We start from the raw sequence: 20,520 nt of genomic DNA, 5'->3' as shown, positions 1-20,520 counted from the left end.
TTTTATTTTTCTCAATTAAATCATGTCAAGGAAATTGAGGAAATTTTATTGTAATTAAATTTCCTAATTTGTCTAGGCCAAGGAATATAAAAGAAGGGGTGAGGGTGCCTTCATGAGACAACCTCTATTATTTTCTCTCCCTCTTTTCCTTGGTATTGTGGCCGGCCATCATCTCTTCTCTTCTTCCTCTTTGTGGTGGCCGAAACTCTCTATTGCTTGGAGCTCTTGTGGAGGCCGGATACTACTTGGAGAAGAAGAAGAAGAAGGAGAGGAAGCTTGCATCTCTTAGAGCTTGGTTGGTGGTTTTCTTCTTCCTTGGTGGAGCTTTCTTGTTTTGGCCGAACCTAGCTAGGAGGAGAAGAAGGTGCTTGGTGGTTTCTCATCTTGGAAGATCGTTGCCCACACAACGTCCGAGGTTAGAAGAGGAATACGGTTGAAGATCAAGAGGTTTTTCTAAAAGGTATAAGTAGTAATTTTTCTTTCCGCATCATGCTAGTTATTTATGGAAATAATACCAAATACAAGAGGCTTACGTTCTAGAATTTCGAATATGTTTTTCGATGTTGTGTTCTTTTGTTTTTTTTCTTTTGCTTGTGATTTGATTGTTCTCTTTGGTTAACCTAAAGTTATTTTAGGAAATTAAATATTAGATTTCTATAAAAGGTTTTGTCTAGTCGGTGGTGGTTGCTCCCATATCCAAGAAGGTCATGTGCCTCGCCACGTCAGTACTTGGAACCAATTATGGAAATTAATATTTAATGGAATTAATAACTTAAGGAGACTTGGGTCGAACGTGTTAAGTTCCGCAGGAGATCCAAGTCAAAACCTAAAAGAACAAATAGATTAAGTTTTGGATCAAACGTGTTAAGTTCCGCAGGCGATCCAAAATTTAATTTAAAAGAACACATGGTAGCTAGGAAAAGGTTCAGACCTTTGTACAAAATTTTTGTACAGTGGAACCTATAGGTTTTCCGAGTAGCAACCAACAGGACGAGTTTCGATAGAGGACGTTGAAGGAGGGAGCGAGCGAGGGGAAGAGCGAGCGGTGAGGGAGATTTTAATATTAACTTTCCCAATGGGAGCGCGAGGTCGGCCGGACGCCGGAGACGGAGCTAGGGAGCTAGGGAGCGAGGGAGAGAGAGCGAGCGGCGTGGGAGACGGCAGGAGCGAGGGGGAGAGAGAGAGCGGGGAGGGAGATTTTAATTTGGGTAATTCCCGCCACTGAAGTTTTGACCAGAGACTCGAAGGGAGAGAGAATAAAAGAAATATTTTATTTGTAGGGAAACTGAGCTGACAACGCCACGTCTGTGCGTCGCTCACGGTCACGCACAAAGCGTCGGCCAACATATATATATATATATATATATATATATATATATATATATATATATATATATATAGCTTTTAGGATAATTTAATCTTTTTATCTTTGGAGTTTAGGATTTCTTAACGAAACTATAAACTATATAAGACGTTATACTCTATATTTTTACACATCAATCTTATATTCAATAATATGATTAATTTTTCGGTAAATTAGAGAAAAATCTCTAATCACAATCACAACTTTGCATGCAGTCCCCAATCACAACAAACTTTGTTTCCACTCCCTGCATGCAAAGTATTACTTGTTTCAACTCCCTTATGTAAATTTTGTTACCTAAATTACCCCTCAGATGTTTTAGGTATAAAAAGTTTTAAAACGAGTATAATTCCGGTTAAATTCAATACTTTATAATTAGAATTCAGTACTTTATATTAGAATTGAGTATATTTTCTATCAAAATTAACCCTGATATTTTTTCGATACAAATAGTCTAAAAATGAGTATAATTCCTATTAAATTCAACACATTAAACTAGAATTGAGTATATTTTCTATTAAATTGAGCACGACTTTTTTTCCTGCTTAATATAATTACTTAAAAATTTAGCATCATTTACCATTTAAAGAAAATATAGTAGATTTTTCATCAAATTGAGTACCATTTAAAAAAAAAACTAGTATAGTTTTCATCCAATTAAGGTGAAAAAAGAATCGTACTCAATTTGATGAAAAATATACTATATTCTAATTTAATGTACTGAATTTAAGAAGAAGAATACTGATTTTTGAACTTTTTATACCTAAAAGTATCATGAGCAATTAGATAATATGTTTTAACTAGGGAGTAAAAATAAAGATTTTTACCACTAAGAATTGCATGCAAAATTTTATTTCCCAATAAGGAGTGCATGTAAAGTTACCCTTAATTTTTTTTCTACGTCAGTATCAAGTGTGTCGTTTGGCAATTATTAAACTTGAGTAAACCTTCTAGGTTAAAACTAAATTTGACGTACGTCCTCTGGCAAAAAGTTGAAAAAACATCTTGAAAATACTAATGAAGTGTTTTTTTAAAAAATAAAATAGTCATACTATGATTATTTACAAGACTTTTGGCATGATTTTAAAGTACAATGGTTAATTAATACAATAGTTCATTATATCAATTCCTAACGTATATCTAAAGGACTATATATATATTATATTAGAACAAATACCTCTTATAATTTATCCACTTCCAAAATATATGGATCTGTCCTGAACAGACCGTTAAGTTCACCAATTCACCATCTGATGGAATATATATTAAATAAATAGTCCGGTATATTAAAAATATTTTTTAAAAAAATAGAACATATTAAATTAATAATTAGCTTAAGTTTGGAACATAATTTTGTCGACATGATTTAATAAAAAAAATATTTGTTTGATATCACATATATTAAATAAATAAGTTTGAAACACTTGAATATAATATTATGAAAAAAGTTTATGAACATTTTAATGTAGTTTTATTTGTTTATTTGACGTCTATTACCTTTTTATAAACATATAAGATTACAATGCCCTACAAATTTATAATTTCATAGTATATTTATTTAATATATTGAAATTTTAAAAATAACTAAAATTATATCTGTTATATGAATGTTTTAACTTATAATTATAAGGTCATTAATGTCTTTGATTATTATAAAAGCTCAAAAAGCAATTAAAATATGAAAATAAATGTTTAAATATAACCAAATAGGAACTCACTTTAACAGATTAATCAAAGGACAATGTTAAATGACTAAATTCTAGCCCATTAGAATGGATTTTTTTATAATTTTTTAAGGTCATTATATCTAATTTTTAAGATAATATCATATTTTATGAGTCAATTATATTCTTTTTCATCTATTTTCATATTTAATTTTTCAAAATAATACCTAATTAATTTTTAACTAGCTTAATTAATTTTTAGCTAGGTAAATTTATTTTGTGACTAACTAGATTCTAGCCACTTAGATTTATCATTAACCAAACCAAATACTAACAGAGTTTGAATCTTAGTTAGGATTCATTGCAAGACATTTTCCTCCATTAAAATATAAAATCCTACCTTCAAAATTAATTAGGTTTGGACACTTGAATTAACAATCATAAAATAAATAAAAAAAATTAGTTGTCTAACTCACCAGCTCAGATCCTCTAGTCCATAAAATATGAATCAAGATGGGTCACTCTTCGCCATTAGTGAAGAGTGATGCCTTCGCATGTAAAATAAGTGGGGGTCATCACTCTCCACCAATAATGGAGAATGATTTATACTATGATCCATGTTTTACGGATCAAAGGATCTGTGCTTCTAACTCACTAGCTTATCACTAAGCACTAAGCAAGTAAGTATTTAAGAAGAATAAAATAATTTTAATTAAAAATGAAGAATAAAATATGATATCTTTTGAATATTTTTTTAATATGTGATGTTCCAAAACATGTGATTCTATATTAGTGCAAAAGATATATATTGAATGACAAATACACAAATAGGGAAAGGACAAGCTTCGAAATTTAGACTCCTCATTAATGTTTAATTATTCAGCATTCAAGGCACTAATCATACTTAATAGGAAAAAGTAGTTTGTTATCTTGGGGATTTGCGGCATATCCCCCGCTATCTCCTCGTTTACCACGACGGATGCATTTCGAGACCGTGTACATGGACAGATACACCCATCCATCCCATCCCATACACAGAGAAGAGAAAAAAAAGAGAGTCAACTCCGGGGACGCCCACACAGGGCTCGAGGCACGAGCGAGACACGTTCCTCGGGAACCCCCCTCCATCGTACGTACGTCGAACAACCGTCTACAGTTCCAATTTTCTTTCCCTCGCTCTCCTTCCTTAATTTCCTCCTCCACATTCTTCTTCTTCTTCTCCTTCTTCGCCTCTGCATCAACAGCTGGATATCTATATATCTATATATGTAATGTGATACAGCCATGCAGGGCATCAGAATACGTATCGCCGGGTTTTGTCCGGCGCGCGTCCCGAGCGGCGCCGCCCAGTTCGGCGGAGCAATCAATTCTCACGTAAAGGGGAGCGAGCTGGAGGAAAAGTTACAGCAGTTTATTATACGCTTCGGGTCAGTGCAGCGTAGTAAACCGAGCCGGGGAGGAACAGGGATCCGTGAACAGTGTCCGAAAAGGGTAAAAAAGAAACGAAAGGGGGAAAAGAGATCTCGAATTCGAACGCGAGGCGACTCGCATTCAGTGAAGCGTCTGCGACACTGATACTGAGGCGCGCGCGCGCGCTGCGTCGTCAACGAACTCCAACTCCGTTTTCGTTGCCGCCATATTTAGGGCTTCTGGCCGCACCGCAATTGGAAACTGGACGATCCGGTTCGATCGGACCGGGTCGGTTGCGCCACGCGTGGCGGGAGCTGGGCCGTTGGATCAGGGATTTTTCTCTGCTTTGGTTCTGCTCTCTAATGCTTGTCTCATCTCGTTTAGTTCTTGATCAGGGCTCTGTTTCACGGATTAAATTTGGGTTTTTTTTTAATGTTTTTGATGTGGAGGAGAGAGAGGGGAGTGCAGTAAATGGAATTGAGGTAGTGGCAGTGGCAGGCAGGCATTGCAGTCGCCATGGCGGCGTTGCAGTGAGCTAAAGAAAGGGAAGAGAGAGAAGAGAATGAGAGAGAGAAAGAGAAAAAAAGGTGTTTTTTAATGGCGGAAGAATCCCACAAGGGTGGTCATGATCAATAAAGGTAGCAAAGCATACGGGCAAGAATTCAGTGGAACTAGGTACGGTTAATTAATCAAGCAGCTTATGATCGTGTAGGCTCTCTCTTCTGCCTATTCGCGACCTCGAAATCTCAAGAATTAATCTTATCTATGGCGAAGTGAGTAGGTAGATGAGGAGATTGGTAGATGTAGCTGGGGGTTTAGGGGAAGGATCCTTCGGAGAGATCGGATCGGATCGATCGAGCTTCCCATGGATGATTTAGAGGCAGCAGCATGGCGGAGTTCTCACTAGGAGGCGGTCGGCAAGGTGCGAGCGGCGGCGGCGGCGGCGGCGAAGAAGAAGGAGGTATCTTTCCTCCTCAGGGGTTGTTCCTTTACGGCAGCGGCGGGGGCAGCGGCAGCAGTAGATCGACCGAGGCCATCACGCGAGGCTTCGAACTATGGCAGCAGCAGCAGCATGCGGTGAGACACCAGATGCCCCCCGCGGCGCCGGCGCTGCTCTCGTTCTCGACCACTGAGGGGGCGCCGCCGCCGCTGCCGCTCGTGGCGGCGGGGGGTGGAGGAGTGGCAAGAGGGATGGGCTCGTCGTCGTCGACGCGAAGCGGCACGATCAGCTGCCAGGACTGCGGCAACCAGGCGAAGAAGGACTGCCCCCACCTGCGGTGCCGCACCTGCTGCAAGAGCCGCGGCTTCGACTGCGCCACCCACGTCCGCAGCACGTGGGTCCCCGCCGCCAAGCGCCGCGAGCGCCAGCAGCAGCAGCAGCAGCACCTGCTCGTCCGCTCCGCCGCCCTCGCCGCTCATCCTCCCGCCGCCGCCGCCGAGCCTTCCAAGCGCCCCCGCGAGGCCATCCTCACCCGCCTCTCCACCGTCGCCACTTCATCAGGTACGTACTACACCACCTCAAAACCCTAATTCCCACCGCTCTCGACCATCTCCTCCGTCCAACATCTAAACATCAACCGTTCCTTCCACAAACAGGCGGGGAGGTCAGTTTCCCAGCGGAAGTCAGCTCGCCGGCGGTGTTCCGCTGCTTACGAGTCAGCTCGGTGGACGAGACCGCGGCAGCGGAGGAGGAGTTCGCGTACCAGGCAGCCATCAGCATCGGCGGCCACGTCTTCAAAGGCATCCTCTACGACCACGGCCCCGACCACCCCGCCTCCTCTCCCTCTGCCGCCGCCGCCGCAGCACCTATCCCCGCCGGCCCCTCCTCTACCTCAGTAACACTCGCCGGAGTGGCGACTTCGGCCGGGCTAGTGGATCCTTCCTCGCTTTATCCGACTCCACTCAGCGCATTCATGGCCGGCACTCAGTTCTTCCCCCAACAAAGCCATGGCCACCACCACCACCACCACCACCACCCTCCAAGGCAATAACAAGGCAAACTACTTCTCCATTGAAACTCTCACCTAGCTTAGAGCTAAAAGCCGCCTAAACCAATTACAATTAAACTATCTTCTTAATCATCACCTTCCTTCTTAATTTGCCACTTAATCACTCGCTAATCCGTGTAGCTTCATTAGACATGAACATTGCCTGCAGCTTTTCTCTCATCCATGCACGTAGAGTGAGCCCTCCTCTTCTTCTCTAGCTAGCTAGGTCTGCAATGCATGGACGAGGAGCATGCCCACAACCACTATACACTCAATTAATTATTCTTTTTCAGAAAATTAATGATATTTATAATTGCCAATGGAGGAAGAGGAAGAGGGAGAGGAGATCATCATGAAGTAAAGGTGTCACTACCACAGTTAGCTCCAGCTTCTTCCTGCTCCAGCTATCTATTCTGTCCCCTTTGTTTTCTTCTTCCATGAGTTGCAATTAATGTTGGAGGTGATGGATGGATGTGACTCTCTCATTGCTTTTCTGTTGCCTGCATGCCTTCAGGCAAATTTGAGGAAGAGAACAATTAATGCTTAATTTCATGTTAGAAATATATGTGCTGCTAATTGGTCAGTGATCACTAGTATCTTGTGCACTTGGTTTGTGTGATTATCTTGCATGATGCTTAATTAATTCTACCATAAAGCTTTAGCTATAATTTACTGCATTAATGTGTTAAGTGTGAGCTTGGATGTTGGCATATTTTGCTTCATTTTAGGGTTTGTTTTTTCTTTATTTCCTAAATGAGGTGATTTTCTTGCCTTCATTCAAGCAAATGGTTTGCACACATTGAAAATATATCACATGTAAATAACTGTGTCAATTTATGGAGGTGTTTGTCTTACCTTCATGCATGATTATTATGTGAAGAGGTGTTCTTTTGTTAGCAATGAATTTTTCTTAAGATAATAAGTTTATAAAAATGGTAGTACCTATGATACAAAGTAGTAATATTCATGCATTAATGGGTTTAGAGTTTAGAATTTAGGGTTGGCATATTTCGCTTAATTTTAGGGTTTATTTTTTCTTAATTTCCTAAATGAGCTGATTGTCTTGCCTTCATTGTAGCAACATCACATACAAGGATCAACCCATAGAGGCATTTGTCTTACCTTCATGCATTATTATTATATGGAGGGGTGTTCTTATGTTAGCAATGAATTTTTCTTAGAAGATAATTCTTCTTAAGACAATAAGTTTATAAAAATGGTAGTAAGATTCATGCATCAATAGAGTTTAGGATTTATGATTTAGAATTTAGGATTGTAATTAGACGCGTTATCTTCCGAGAGCTATATCGATTTTGACATTTGTTTAGTGTTGTGATCGTATCTTTAATACCAAGAACTCCAATTAGATACCTTTCTAGCCTTGTTTGTTAGATCACCATCTCACTACAAAAAATCACTAAAATAGCTATGAATTATTTGTGATGAAATTAGAAATCATAGCTAAATAGTGCTATTTGTGACTAATCAAGCTAGCTAATAGGTGGGATGAGTTAGGCTGACTAGCTAGTTGGGTTGTAATCTCAAATTGATCGAGTTTGATGAGTCAACCCTAGCTAGTTAATTACCATGCATGGTCTAATTGATATGTCGGGTCAAGCTAGGGATCTGATTGAGTTGATCAAGTCAGATATTTCTTGTGGAACACTTAGTTCGGGCAGAATTATTAGCCATAATAGGTGGTTCAGTTAGATCGGATGCTACAAAGTTGTTCGATCAATTACAGAAAGACCAAAAAAAATATATTAAATTGAGAGAGAAAAAAATATCATCAGAAATATAATATTAATTTGAGATAAAATTGCATAACAAACTATATTTTATATATATATATATATATATATATATAATATGCTACTAAGTGCTTCAGAATTAGGAATAACAATGGATCCAGATTGAGATGGATTTAGTTAAATCCGAGATCCGTCCCACCTCTCTTTGGACTCGTCTCGTCCTGCCCCACAAACCCGATAGGACGGATTCGGATTAGACCCACTAGACCCACCATATTTTATTTTTTTGAAATATAAAAAACAATTTAAAAATTAATTAAATATTAAATTTATTTTCAACATTTATATTAATAATATTTTGTAATCAAAAAATATTATCACAAATTAAAATCTATCAATTTTGATTCAATTAAAAATTAATTATTAATTTTTATTTAATTAATAATTAGTAAAAAATATTATACGGGACGGGTCTGGTTAAACCCGGGGCCCGCCCCAGATCCATCTTGAAACCCATTTAGACGGGTCTAAACCCATCCTCCGCCGGAGTGGATTTGTTACGAGGTCGGATTTCAACCCGTCCCATTGCTATTCCTATTCGGGATGGATTAGTATATTGTCTACTACTATATCATCAATTATATAAATATCTATATTCCATGGATTGATATAGTTGGTTCATGTAAAACTATTATTGTCAATAGATCTGGTCAATTCCCATCAGATGTGAAATACCTCACGAGTTGTCTTAACTTTTCTTTACATATACCTCGTGGGTTGTCTTAACCTTTCTTTACATATACTGCTGTTGTTGAGCGAAACTCCCGTAATTTACCTCCGTTTTGTGTCTGTCTTGGGTTCATGTCGCATTGGCATAGCCATACCAACTCAAAGTACATGTTAGGCATGATCCATGAGTCATGTAGGTGTTGCTCTGGCGTGAGTCCAATTGTGGATCATGCCTAGTTTGGCATGACCCATTTTCATGCAACAAAAGATAATATCGTTCACTCTAAATTATCCAGTATCAGTGGCCCTACAAGCTTCAACGTGATTCAACCCATGCCTTGGCATGACCCATTCTCAGATGCATTGTGCATAGTTTTTGATCAGTTTAGTCGGTCGAAATGGATGAAGACAAGAGAACCAAAGCGCACTAAAAACAATTCTCGAAATGAACAATTCAGACAAATGTGGTATAAGGAATTTGGATATTAATTTGGTGGAAGAAAACTAAAAGCAAGCTTTAATATGCAACAAATAAAAACATTTCATCTGTTGAATTACATGATAGAACTATAATAAGACATCAAAAATCAACAATCCATTCAGCATTTTTATTTTTATCTACATGTGGTCAATTGTTGGAGAAGGATTGAGTCAACAATCTGGTCGAAGAGTACTGCAATCAGCAAACAAAAAATAATTCTGAAACATAAATCCTTCAATCCATGCCTTACTATTTTCTCCTACCTTTCTCTGAGGAAGAACAAGAAGTAGAAAGCATACGGAAGCTACAGAATTAGGCTTCAACCCTATGCTCGGTGAATGTTTTGACATGGCTTCAAATCGAGTTTAAATATGTTCAGCCAGAACCAGGGCTGCAACTCTCTGCAGCGAGTCAGAAACTTTCTTGATGTCGGATGCAGTGTGACCTGCTGAAACAAACACGCGAATGCCAACTGGAAGACGACACTTATCGAGTACCGATCTTTTCGTGCTAACAATGAAGACAGAATCTTCCTTCAGTGCCTGAACCATGCCAGCAATTGTCATACAGAAATGTATGTGTTGGTGTCTATGAAAGACAGTTCAACAACTTACCCTTTCGGTGATTTTGTTAAGTAGTTCCAAGTCATTCTTGAATGAACCTGTTGGTTTTTTGAGCTTTAGGAAAACAATGGGCGATAATGGATGGCTTGCGATTGTCAGACCTGGTAGATCTGATAATCCTGAACTCCAAAAAGTTAAATTTCCAAGAGTTAGAGAGGTAACTCAAACCGAGGTGGCAAATAGTAGTCTCTATGATAAAACTTAGTTCAATATTCATTTCCAACTAGGCAATATAAAGAAAAAATAAGAATCTGATAGTAAATCAGGCATTTCATGTCATCAACACAAACTAGCTCAGATAAAGGAGATACCAAGTCAAACATCCCACATAAAAATACATGAAACCTTAATTTCCCAGATACTGGTTATCGAATGAAAGGCTTTAGGAGATGGATGGAATACTTGGTACAGACACATTCACTCAGAAAACTAAAATGTCATGCATCAGTAAGAAGGTTGAACTCACGAGTATGTATAAGCAACTGGATAGCATGGAGACTGCAATAGTACAGTCATTGTTAAGCATCTACACATAACTACTGGCATATATTACACAAACTGCAGCTAGCAATCGGCATAGTGCTAAGGCATATACAATTTCCCAGATTGTTGTCATTAGAAGCGACAAGAGAGGTAAAAGAAAAGTGACATAGAGGGAGAGGGATTGAATATAAGTACGCATTTTCAGCAACAATGTTTTATGAAAATAAGAATTCACCTTCCCGTAGCAGAGAGATATTGCTCCTCAATGTTGTGAGGAGAGATGGATCATCCTCTAAGTGATCCACTGCAGCAATGGCAGCACTTGCAAGATAGGGGGGTAAAGATGCAGAAAAGACATATCCAGAGCTACTCAAACGCTACAAAAGGAAAATGCCATTAATCAAAGAAAGGTGAGCAGACATGATTGTGCAATTCACATTAGCTAAAGGTAATTTTCATACTTGGTGATCAACTACTCTGGCAGTTCCAGTGCAAAACCCCCCATCAGTTGCTAATGCATTTCCCATACTGGCAGTTATTATATCGATCTTCTCAATCTGCAAAACAAATTGATTAAAAGACACATCAGTAAAAAAAAAAAAAGGGGAGGCCTAGAATGTGGAGAAAACAAATGGTTAGACGTACTGGAACTCCATAATGCTCAGCAAGGCCTCGGCCAGTGTTCCCAAGCACACCAAAGGAATGGCTTTCTTCCAATATTACCCGAAATCGGTACTTCTCCTTTAGCCTCACTATTTCATTCAACGGGGTGATTTGACCAGAATTCTGTGTTATAAATATTAAGGTGCTTTATTTTTTTCAGTTGTGATTCAAATGGTGTTTTAAATATAAGGCAATAACCACCTCGAAAGTGCACTACTAAAAGAACATCTACATCTACTGGAACAAGACAGGGCATTATCAGGATCACAGTTTGCAGCAGGGAGTTGAGTTAGTATTAACTGGATGAAAAAGTAAAAGTATGAGGTCGCTAGTGAAAAATTGTAACACACCTGGTAGAGTGCTTCAACAACAATATAGCGTCTAATCTTTTCTGCTTGCTTATTTCCACGAGTCAATTTCTCTAAAGTACTCTCTAGTGATGTCATATCATTATGCTTGAAGTACACAACAGTACTTCTTGAGAGATAAAGCCCATTTTGCACTCCCCAATGAACACCCTCGTCTCTGTAAAGCATAAGAAGTTTATTGTAGTCTAGTAGACCCATTTATGTGATCTAACAAAATACTCAACTAGATAACTAGAAAATTCATACAAAGAAATCATTATGTGTGATCCGTTATATAGATGCACTTTTTAGGTTCATGAAAGCTACTACTTGATTCACGTCATGATAAGCACAAGGCTCTCGACTATGGAATCTAGTGATAGTTGGAAACTTGGAATGCAGCCTCTTGCATGGAATCCAAAAGCCATCTAGAATGTGAATGTGCTTCATATAAATCAAGCTAGGAAAGAACATCAACGACTAAGAATTGAAGAATCAGAGTCATGAACCTATTTAAAGTCATTAATGAGGAAATTTCGGCCAGTGATTTAGAATTTCAATCACTGATACTAGATATCATGTAGTGTAAATACTCCAGAACACAACTTCAACGAATATTTTTTTTTCTTTTAATAACCTCTCAGAGGCAATGAAATATAAAGCAAATATTTGCTCCAACTATCAAGGGACAAAAAGAGTGAGTAGTGCAATCTTTTGAATAACAGACAGTTGTGTATATCAGGCAGTCTTATTACCACATATACAAAATCATATGTGAAAATAACTTACGCAACAATGATGTCTCCTTTCTTGCAAAATGCTGGAATAACACTAAAAATGGTTGAGATGCCATAAGAGTAGAGGATTGAATCTGGGGTACCCATGAACTTTGCAATTCTTGTCTCACAATCAAGGTGGACATCTACAAAGTCCAATTTCTTAGTTCAGAATTCATCCTCTTGTAATATTGTTCCAAAAGGATAAGTGAAAACTGAAATTTGTAAGGCCAAGAGAAGAGCAAAATAGTCATCTATATAAACTATGAACAAAAGAACAAGACTGACCAATTGTTCCATAGAAACCACGAGGACCACAAGAACCGACACCATATTTTTCCAGTGAGGCAACACATGAATCCTGAAATATATACTTGGTATGACATATTTCTGAGTAACAACAAAAAATATGGAGGAAAATGAGGAGTTGATTCTCACAATTATTTTATCATCGCCTATAAGTCCTAGATAATTTGCTGATGCAAAATTCACAACTTCCTTTCCATCAATTACCGTATGTGGCCCTGCAGCACTGCTTCAAAAACATTTCTTTAGTAGGAGGAAAAGTTGAGTGTCTATACTATGAGGTTACAACATTTAAATCTTTGTCTCAGCAAAGAGAAAATAACAACTTTGTATGCATAAACTCAGGACACACACACCAAAAAAATCAGAATACGACTAGGTTGTACTTGCAAAAAAAATGCTATGCTGTTGTTAAACCAAATAGAGGAGAGAGAGAATTAACAGCAGCACATGATCCCTTTATCAATGTTATGTAAAATTTACAACCTAGCTGAACTAAACTGCTTCATAACACACTAGAAAAGTTTTAAAACAACCAACTTGAAGAGACTAAGTTTATGATGTAATAACAGAACAATTCTTTACTAGAATCTGAAGTAAACGATAGAAAAATTAAGTGGTATATAGGTAGTACGAAAAAAAAAATTCCCTCCTCGTCTAACCTCCATGAACTTCATGGAAACTCAATTTTCTTTATGAAACCCTGCCTAGCTAATTAAATTATTTAAAAGATATTTGGTGAGCTTTAAGTATTATCAGCTACCCAATTTGAGTTCTGTTACAGTAATATAGCATTGCCAAATGACAATCATTCAAGGATCGCCAACCTGTAAACTTTTGCCATCATCTTAAAGCATGCCTTAGCTCAAATCTTAACACTGTTAAAGCAATATATGCTCTGTCGAGTGGAGCCAATCCATGTCAATCTAGTTGAATATGCCCACTGATGAGTGGGAATGCCAAGAATATAAATATGCAGACAAGGCTTTCCTAAATGCTTAATATTTTGGGATAAATGGTAGAATAGAGACTTTAAGAAGTAGCAATACAACTGTTAACCACACATATTTCCAAACTAATAAAGATCAATATGTCATAGCAGTTTTATTCAACTTCATGAACATCATAAAATAATTCAAAGATTCTCCCTACCTTTCTAAGGTTGGAGGCTCAAGTTTCATTTCCTCTGTGATAGGTGGATGAAGAGGTTCAGGAATCCATTCTTCACAAAGATCATCTATTTCCTACAGAAGAAAAATAAGATTTGCAAAAGTCACAGTGATTAAAAGCATATTCATTCGGACTCTGAATATGAACATTAGTGAACCAGAAAATCAAGTGGAAGGAGAAACGGATGAATTTTACTTTTATAACACAATCAGTGAACTAAAGTGAAAGGTGAAAGTGAAAAATGTTGTATAAGCTTTAAAAAAAGTAACAAGTCCAAAAAGTAGACGAACCTTTTCAGTTAGTGGTTTCTTAGGAGGCTTGTAACTTTTTCTGGTTAGTTGGAAGAGTATGACAGCTATAAGTAGCACCTCAACAACTAGGTGCCCTTCAATCAAGAAAAAACCAACATAATGTCAATTTGTATCCGATTATTAAAAACATGTTACAATTAAAATAGTATAAAGCTTCAATTTCAGAGTCAAGATCGAACAGATTATACCATCTATGTGAACCCCAAAGACAACAGCTCGGGCAAGTGGAGCATCAAAAGCTATGGATACCCAATCCAACGCTGCCGTGGTCATGTTCATTACAGCCGTGGCCATAACCTCCGCCTTGAAATTGAAAGAAGGCAGAGTATTACAGAAAACTCACGGACACAACTCCTGAAACGATGCGAGATTCAAGCTTATCAGACGCAATCCACGACAAATCTTCTTCCTACCCTATATGAATCTGGTTAAACAGGAATCTGGTTAAACAGAAGAAGAAGAAGAAAATTTCTTCGAGCTCAATTCTTCTAAAAGAAGGACACTTCTCATAAGACAACGGTTGTAAAATAATCAACTTGCAAATCAAATCACCCAATTGAAATCCAACCCACACACCCCGAAAAAGGAAGCGCCTTTTCTCTTCAAGCTATGATTTTTTTCGATCTACTTGCTGCTACATCCAAAATAAATGGATACCCCGAAAACCGAGAAAAATGCCAACAGATACCTTTGCAGGATGCATGGATCCAAAACCACAAAAACAAGAAAAATAAAGGAGATTACTTTGACGCACCTGCGGTGTTCTAACCCTAATCCAAATGCAGAGAGGTCGACGTCTGAGCTCAAATCTCCAATGCCCGCCTTTAAATAGCGCGAGATCAAATCGAGACAAGAGATCTCTTCACGATTTCAAACGTGTGTGAAGGATCGGGGGAAATGGTCGTCTTCGGGGAGCTCGGCGACGATTAAGATGAGGCAGAGGGTCCAGCAAAGATCCGTTCATCTCCATCCCACCTCAAATGACCAAATAGTACCCCGGCTCTTAAGTCCGAGAGCATGACTAGAAGGGCGTTTAAGTAAATTCACAAAATATAATAAGTTTTACGTCGACGTCAGGCTTCAGGCACGCGATGCTACCGATGGGGGGTGGGGAGAAAGGGCCCTCGCGGTGGGACCCCCGTCAATTAGCGTAAGAACCCGGGTACAGCCGCCTGTTTCAAGCGAGAAACGGTTTTTAGCGCAGCGATGCAGACTAAAAAGTGACATTTTTTATTATATTGAAAAAAATAAAATATCGCCTCATTTTCAATTTTATTACCATTTTTTTTCAACAGACAAATTTAATATTATTAAATCATATTTTTGCAGCATTTTTTAATGTTTGTCTTTTTTTTTATTTTTTATTTTAATTTGTTTATCTATTTTCCTAATTAGAATTTAACATTGACTGAGTTTGCCGGTGGAATCAATAAGGCGGCAAACACCGGCCACCGTCCCGTGAGTGATTAATTAATTACGTTTATTAGCGTCGCAAATGTCGTTTTCGGAGTCATTTATTGCGCGTATCGAACACTAAACAACCGCTTCTGCCAAACTAACCAAACGCGTCCTTATCATCGCCCTTACTTTCTAAACCAATCCGTCGTTTTCGGATTATTTTTAATAATTTTTATTATATTTAGATAATCGATGATTTTTTGAATATTAATTTATATCTAATATATATACATAAAATAAGGATGCATTTGCTTTATGTATTTTTTATTTTTATTTTTTAAAAAAATAGTGTTTGATTTGTATTTTTTATGTCTGTTTTTTTTAAAGAATATATAATATTTTTAAAAAATAGAGAATATTTTAAAATCATTTTCTATTTTTTAGAAAATGTGTATTTTTTAAAAAAATAAAATAAAAATGATGGTTAGATTAACAAAAATTTTTTTTCAAATCATCCTCGATATTTTGTTTGGAAAAAAAAAATATCCTTAACAATTTATTAAATGACATCAGACCCTAGACCATACTTATTCCCAAATTTCGCGACTCACGAAGTCACGATCGCGAGGAAACCCTAGCGGAGGCACCTCGTCCCGCGAAACCTACTCCAGCGTTCGAAGGTTTCCCCGCTCCGGCTAAGAACCCTAGCAGCGTTCCACTCGCGAATGCATCCCACTCACGAAGGCACGGCTTTCCCGACATGCGTTCGCGAAGAACCCTAGCGACATTCTTCACAGGTTTTTATTTGATTAACGGCAAGATTTAGAGATTTTTTTTCTGGCTGGTTCTTGTTAGTTTTCTTTATACTCTGAAATAACTTTGATTTAGTTAGGTTCTATTGAGTTTTTGTTTAGTTCTTGCTATTTAGTTGTTCTTAATGGTTCTTCTAAGTTTTATTGGATTTAAGTGGAGGAAGAGGTAGCTTCCTATTACGCGATTGTTTTACCAACGGTGTTTTTAGGGTCAAATGAACTAGAGATCTTGTTCTTACTATTTAATCAATCGGATCGCTTGTCCTTTTTTGAGGAATACGAGCACTTCAGGTTTTGTTTTCTGTATATTGGTTTTGGTTTTGAGGTTTTAATTTCAAGATAAAATAGTTAATCTTTTTGGAAAAGGAAAAAAATGGAAAAAATCGATTGAAGAGTTGTGCGGGACAGCAAAAAGGTTTTATTTTATTGAATCAATTGAAGAGTTGGATGAATGTCGTTTTGGATTGAACTTGGATGATATTTTATTTTATGTTTATCAAAATTGATGGTTGGCTTAGTTAAAAAATGACTTTGTATGGTTGGATGCTACCGAACTGGTACTGTTAATGCATTCGGTCAGGATGCTACTGAACTGGTACTGCGAATGGATGTTGATAATGTCTTATGAGGTAGCCAAATTCTTCACATTAAGACGTGTCAAACTCTTATTTTTAATGCTTCTTCATGCTTCAGGAATCGCTGGCACTGGAAGACCGAGTAGGCAGTGTCAAGTGTCAACACTGGCACTGGAAATGATAAACTTTTTTCCAATTTTAAATCCGTCGTTATTTTGTATCCACAAATACCTAAATATAATAAACAAAATTTATCCTTAAAAAATCCATGAGACTAAATCAATATTAATATATCATCAACCTTTTTAACGGTTATATTAACAATTATATTTATTTGTTAAATATATCATCAAACTATTAATAATATTAATATTAATGTTAATATTATTAATTTAATTTTTAAAAAATAATAAAATATTAAATTGATTTATTTGTAAGAATGTCTATTCAACCAGGGGTAATATAGTAAATGTTAAACAAGGTTATACACTAAAATCTCCAAACAAACAAGTTTTTGTTGCATTATCTATTATTGAACCAAACGATATAGGTTATATTTTATTTTCCATAATCTTAGTTTTGTGATTACTTGGTAATCACATAACTTTGGTTATGAATGATAACTTGAACCAAATACATCCAAAGGTGTATTTAGTTGGGGGTAAAAGTCGATAACTTTGGTTATCAAATCAAGGTTATTTTATTTAACCCTATTTGGTTTAGGTAATAAATGATTACGGGGTTAAGCTTTGTATATTTAACCTTGTTTGTTTTATTTAACCCTTTTTGATGATTCTGAGGGAAGGAGCGATGGCGAACAGTCGTCTAGGGTGAGGAAGGAGCGGACAACGAAGGATGGCGCCGCCAGCGGTTGTGAGGGCACAACTTGTATGACGATTTCTCATCGTCCGAAATTAGAAATCCAAGGTGGTGGTGGCGGCGGAGGCTACCAAGTCCAAGGTCTTCTGCCTCTTCGGTAGGGAGAAGTCCGTATACCAGATCTTGGGCAGCGGAAAGCATGCAATCTTTGAATTTTTTTTTTCTTATTCTTTGTGTCTTCTGTTTTCCTTTCCTTTTCTTTTTTTTTGCTGGTTTGGAATTCATCCTATAGTTGGATCTCTTTAGATCAAAATCGAGTGTGGTCTTATCTACCGTGATCTTTAAGATCTAATAGCCTGATCTCTGACATGCATGGTTTTCGTTGGATTTTGCATCGATTGAACACATATACATATATGTGGATGAATCAGTTTTTGTTTATTTATTGATGAGGAGATCGATCTCCATTTGAGATATGGAACATTTTTGGGATTCATCTATTCATGAACTCTACATATTTGAATGATCTTCCTATCCAGAAGTGCCTTGTTGATTTGACTGATCATAGACTCTACATTGGCGAATCATTTGCAGCTGCTGATATTTTTCTATGGAAAGACAAGAAAGCTTCAGCTGCTGATCTTGGTTGAGCCACAGCAATCTGAATCCTGTTTGAGCGATTACCATTTGCTTACTTTGGTATGTCACTTGCTTATCTTGTCTCTTGCTGTCATTTTCCTCTGGTCCGATGCTACTAATTTGATTACCAAGTAAGACCACTATTATCAATTTTGTTACCTCTTGCATGGTGAATTAGATTGAAATTTGATTTCTCAATTAGAAACTCCACACATTTCTCAATTATCAACTGGACCTTGCTGTTTTGAGGGAAATTGCATCAGAATGTGATTTGAATAAGTTTCTTGCTGTATGCAACATTTTCAATATCTAATATTTGGATCTCTTTTTTCTTAATTTGTCCTTTCTGTTGCCACTTAGTCATTGCTAATCTTTTGCTGTTGTTCCTCACCATGATCTCCATCCTTGTAAGCTGATCAGAAATCCAGATGAACACTCTTCAATTCGTACATGTCAAACTTTTGGCCGTCGATTTCCTCTCACTTACAATCCACAACTCCTCGCACTCTCCTTCCTTCACCAGGAAAGGTAAACTTGTTTCGCGAGCTGAAACTGTTGGTGTGGTAGTGAGTCTGGAGCGCAAAGACAAGTATCTCACATTCCTGGTGGATGATGGTAGTGGCTGCATTTGTTGCATTCTTTGGCTCAACCACCAGCCTGACCACGCGCCCGACCTCGGTGTGGCGGCCGAGATAGCTCTCAGGGAGGCCGCAACAGTTGAGTTAGGGAAACTGGTTCGAGTGAGAGGGAAGATCACCTTGTACAGGGGGTCACTGCAGTTGACCGTGAGAGATGTTCTAGTCGAACAAGATCCCAACATGGAGGTGCTGCACTGGCTGGACTGCATCAGGTTGGCGAAATGCTGTTATGATCTGCCAACTCCAGCTATTACTTGATGTGATGTACCACTATTGGCTTTCTTGTTTCGCGATAGAATCATTACTCGAAAGATTTTTGCTGTTCTACGTTCCCTAGTGCTACTTGCTAGTGATTACTTACTGAAAAGATCATTTGTGCTGACTGATAACTTAGTGGCTACTTTGCCTTCAGTGTAGTAACTTTGATCTATTAGTTATGATAAGTTTCTCTTCTCTGAACTTATTATTACTATAGTTTTCTACATTGACGGTTAACCATGGAATTTAAAACCACATCAATCTTTTTGGAAAGTTTGACCCATTCGATTAAGTAATAGCTGACTCATCTATTAAACATAATTTAGTTGATATTACAAGATCTTAAATCAAGAATGGAATCTCATGGTTCTTAAAAATTTTCTACATTTTTTGCGCTACGTTTTGACGATAATTTGATTCAGGGTATTTTGCTGATTTAATAAAGGGTATTTTAGCAAGGAGGAAGGTTTATGGGGGTTAAAAATGAATCCGATTCCCAGATGTAATTTAATTTAAGTCGATTTGAAAAAAAATTAAGTTTGAGTTGGGTTCAGATTGGAGTAATTTCAGGTTAAAATTTTTAGATTGAGTCGGGTGAAAATATTTTCACATTAAAAAATTTCAAGTTAAGTTGAGTTGGATTCATGTTGATTTAAATATAGAGTTTAATGGATTTTTTTAAAATAAAATAAATTTTATTTTAAAAATTAAATTATTTTTATGTATATTAATATTAATATTAATATTAGTATGATAATGATAGAGTATTAAAATAAAAATGAAAATCAAGAATGGAATCTCATGGTTCTTAAAAAATTTTCACGTTTTTTGCGATAATTTGATTAAGGGTATTTTGTTGATTTAATAGAGGGTATTTTAGTAAGGAGGAAGGACTGATTTAGGGGGTTAAAAATGAATCCGATTGGAAAACCTAATTTAAATCGACTTGAAAAAAAATTAAGTTTGGATTGAGTTTAGATTGGAGTAATTTCGGGTTAAAAATTTTCAGATTTAGTCGGGTTGAAATATTTTCACGTTAAAAAATTTCATGTTAAGTCAGGTTAGATTCAGGTAGATTCAAATATAGAGTTTAGTGAATTTTTTTGGAATAAGTAAAAGTGAAGTATTATAAGAAAAATAATAAAAATAAGGTTATTTTAAATTGGATTTTTAAATTATCTGGTCGGTTCGGATTTGTTGAGTCAGTCAGATTCGAATTAAGAGGTTTTAAGTTGCATTTGAATTCCGATCGAATTTGAATTGGGTTTAAAAAAAATAATTCGTTCCGAATTTAATCGGAAGTTCCATTTGAATTG

General features: G+C 37.1%; 2 protein-coding genes and 1 long non-coding RNA gene across 5 annotated transcripts; 2 read left to right on the top strand and 1 right to left on the bottom strand.

Annotated features, from left to right (window-relative positions):
• The first annotated feature begins 4,542 nt into the window (after positions 1-4,542).
• LOC121995997 (protein SHI RELATED SEQUENCE 1-like) lies at positions 4,543-7,047 on the top strand. Its single transcript, XM_042549797.1, has 2 exons — positions 4,543-5,938; positions 6,034-7,047. Exons 1-2 carry the CDS (start codon positions 5,326-5,328, stop codon positions 6,426-6,428), a joined length of 1,008 nt encoding a protein of 335 aa, XP_042405731.1. The 5' UTR covers positions 4,543-5,325; the 3' UTR covers positions 6,429-7,047.
• Positions 7,048-9,394: 2,347 nt separating this feature from the next.
• Positions 9,395-15,037, bottom strand: LOC121995996 (long chain base biosynthesis protein 1b-like). 3 transcript variants are annotated; one of them, XM_042549795.1, is made up of 13 exons: positions 14,820-15,037; positions 14,254-14,489; positions 14,045-14,139; positions 13,737-13,828; positions 12,717-12,810; positions 12,567-12,639; positions 12,292-12,424; positions 11,506-11,680; positions 11,138-11,278; positions 10,954-11,049; positions 10,728-10,869; positions 10,001-10,128; positions 9,395-9,928 (listed from the first exon to the last, which is right to left on the bottom strand). In XM_042549795.1, the coding sequence occupies exons 2-13, from the start codon at positions 14,357-14,359 to the stop codon at positions 9,752-9,754; spliced, it is 1,452 nt and encodes a 483-aa protein (XP_042405729.1). In that variant the 5' UTR covers positions 14,360-14,489; positions 14,820-15,037; the 3' UTR covers positions 9,395-9,751. The 3 variants fall into 3 exon arrangements, with proteins under 3 accessions (XP_042405729.1, XP_042405728.1, XP_042405730.1); XM_042549794.1 differs by having other exon boundaries at positions 14,254-14,419; XM_042549796.1 differs by having other exon boundaries at positions 14,254-14,368.
• Positions 15,038-16,052: 1,015 nt separating this feature from the next.
• Positions 16,053-19,405, top strand: LOC121995995. Its single transcript, XR_006115955.1, has 3 exons — positions 16,053-16,260; positions 18,264-18,368; positions 18,721-19,405. It is a non-coding gene; the product is annotated as an uncharacterized LOC121995995 (long non-coding RNA).
• Positions 19,406-20,520: the final 1,115 nt, after the last annotated feature.

Source organism: Zingiber officinale, chromosome 6A (genome assembly GCF_018446385.1).
Source record: "Zingiber officinale cultivar Zhangliang chromosome 6A, Zo_v1.1, whole genome shotgun sequence".
NCBI classification, from domain to species: Eukaryota; Viridiplantae; Streptophyta; class Magnoliopsida; order Zingiberales; family Zingiberaceae; genus Zingiber; species Zingiber officinale.
Note: the sequence above shows the minus strand (reverse complement) of the source record. Positions and strands in the feature narration are given on the sequence as shown.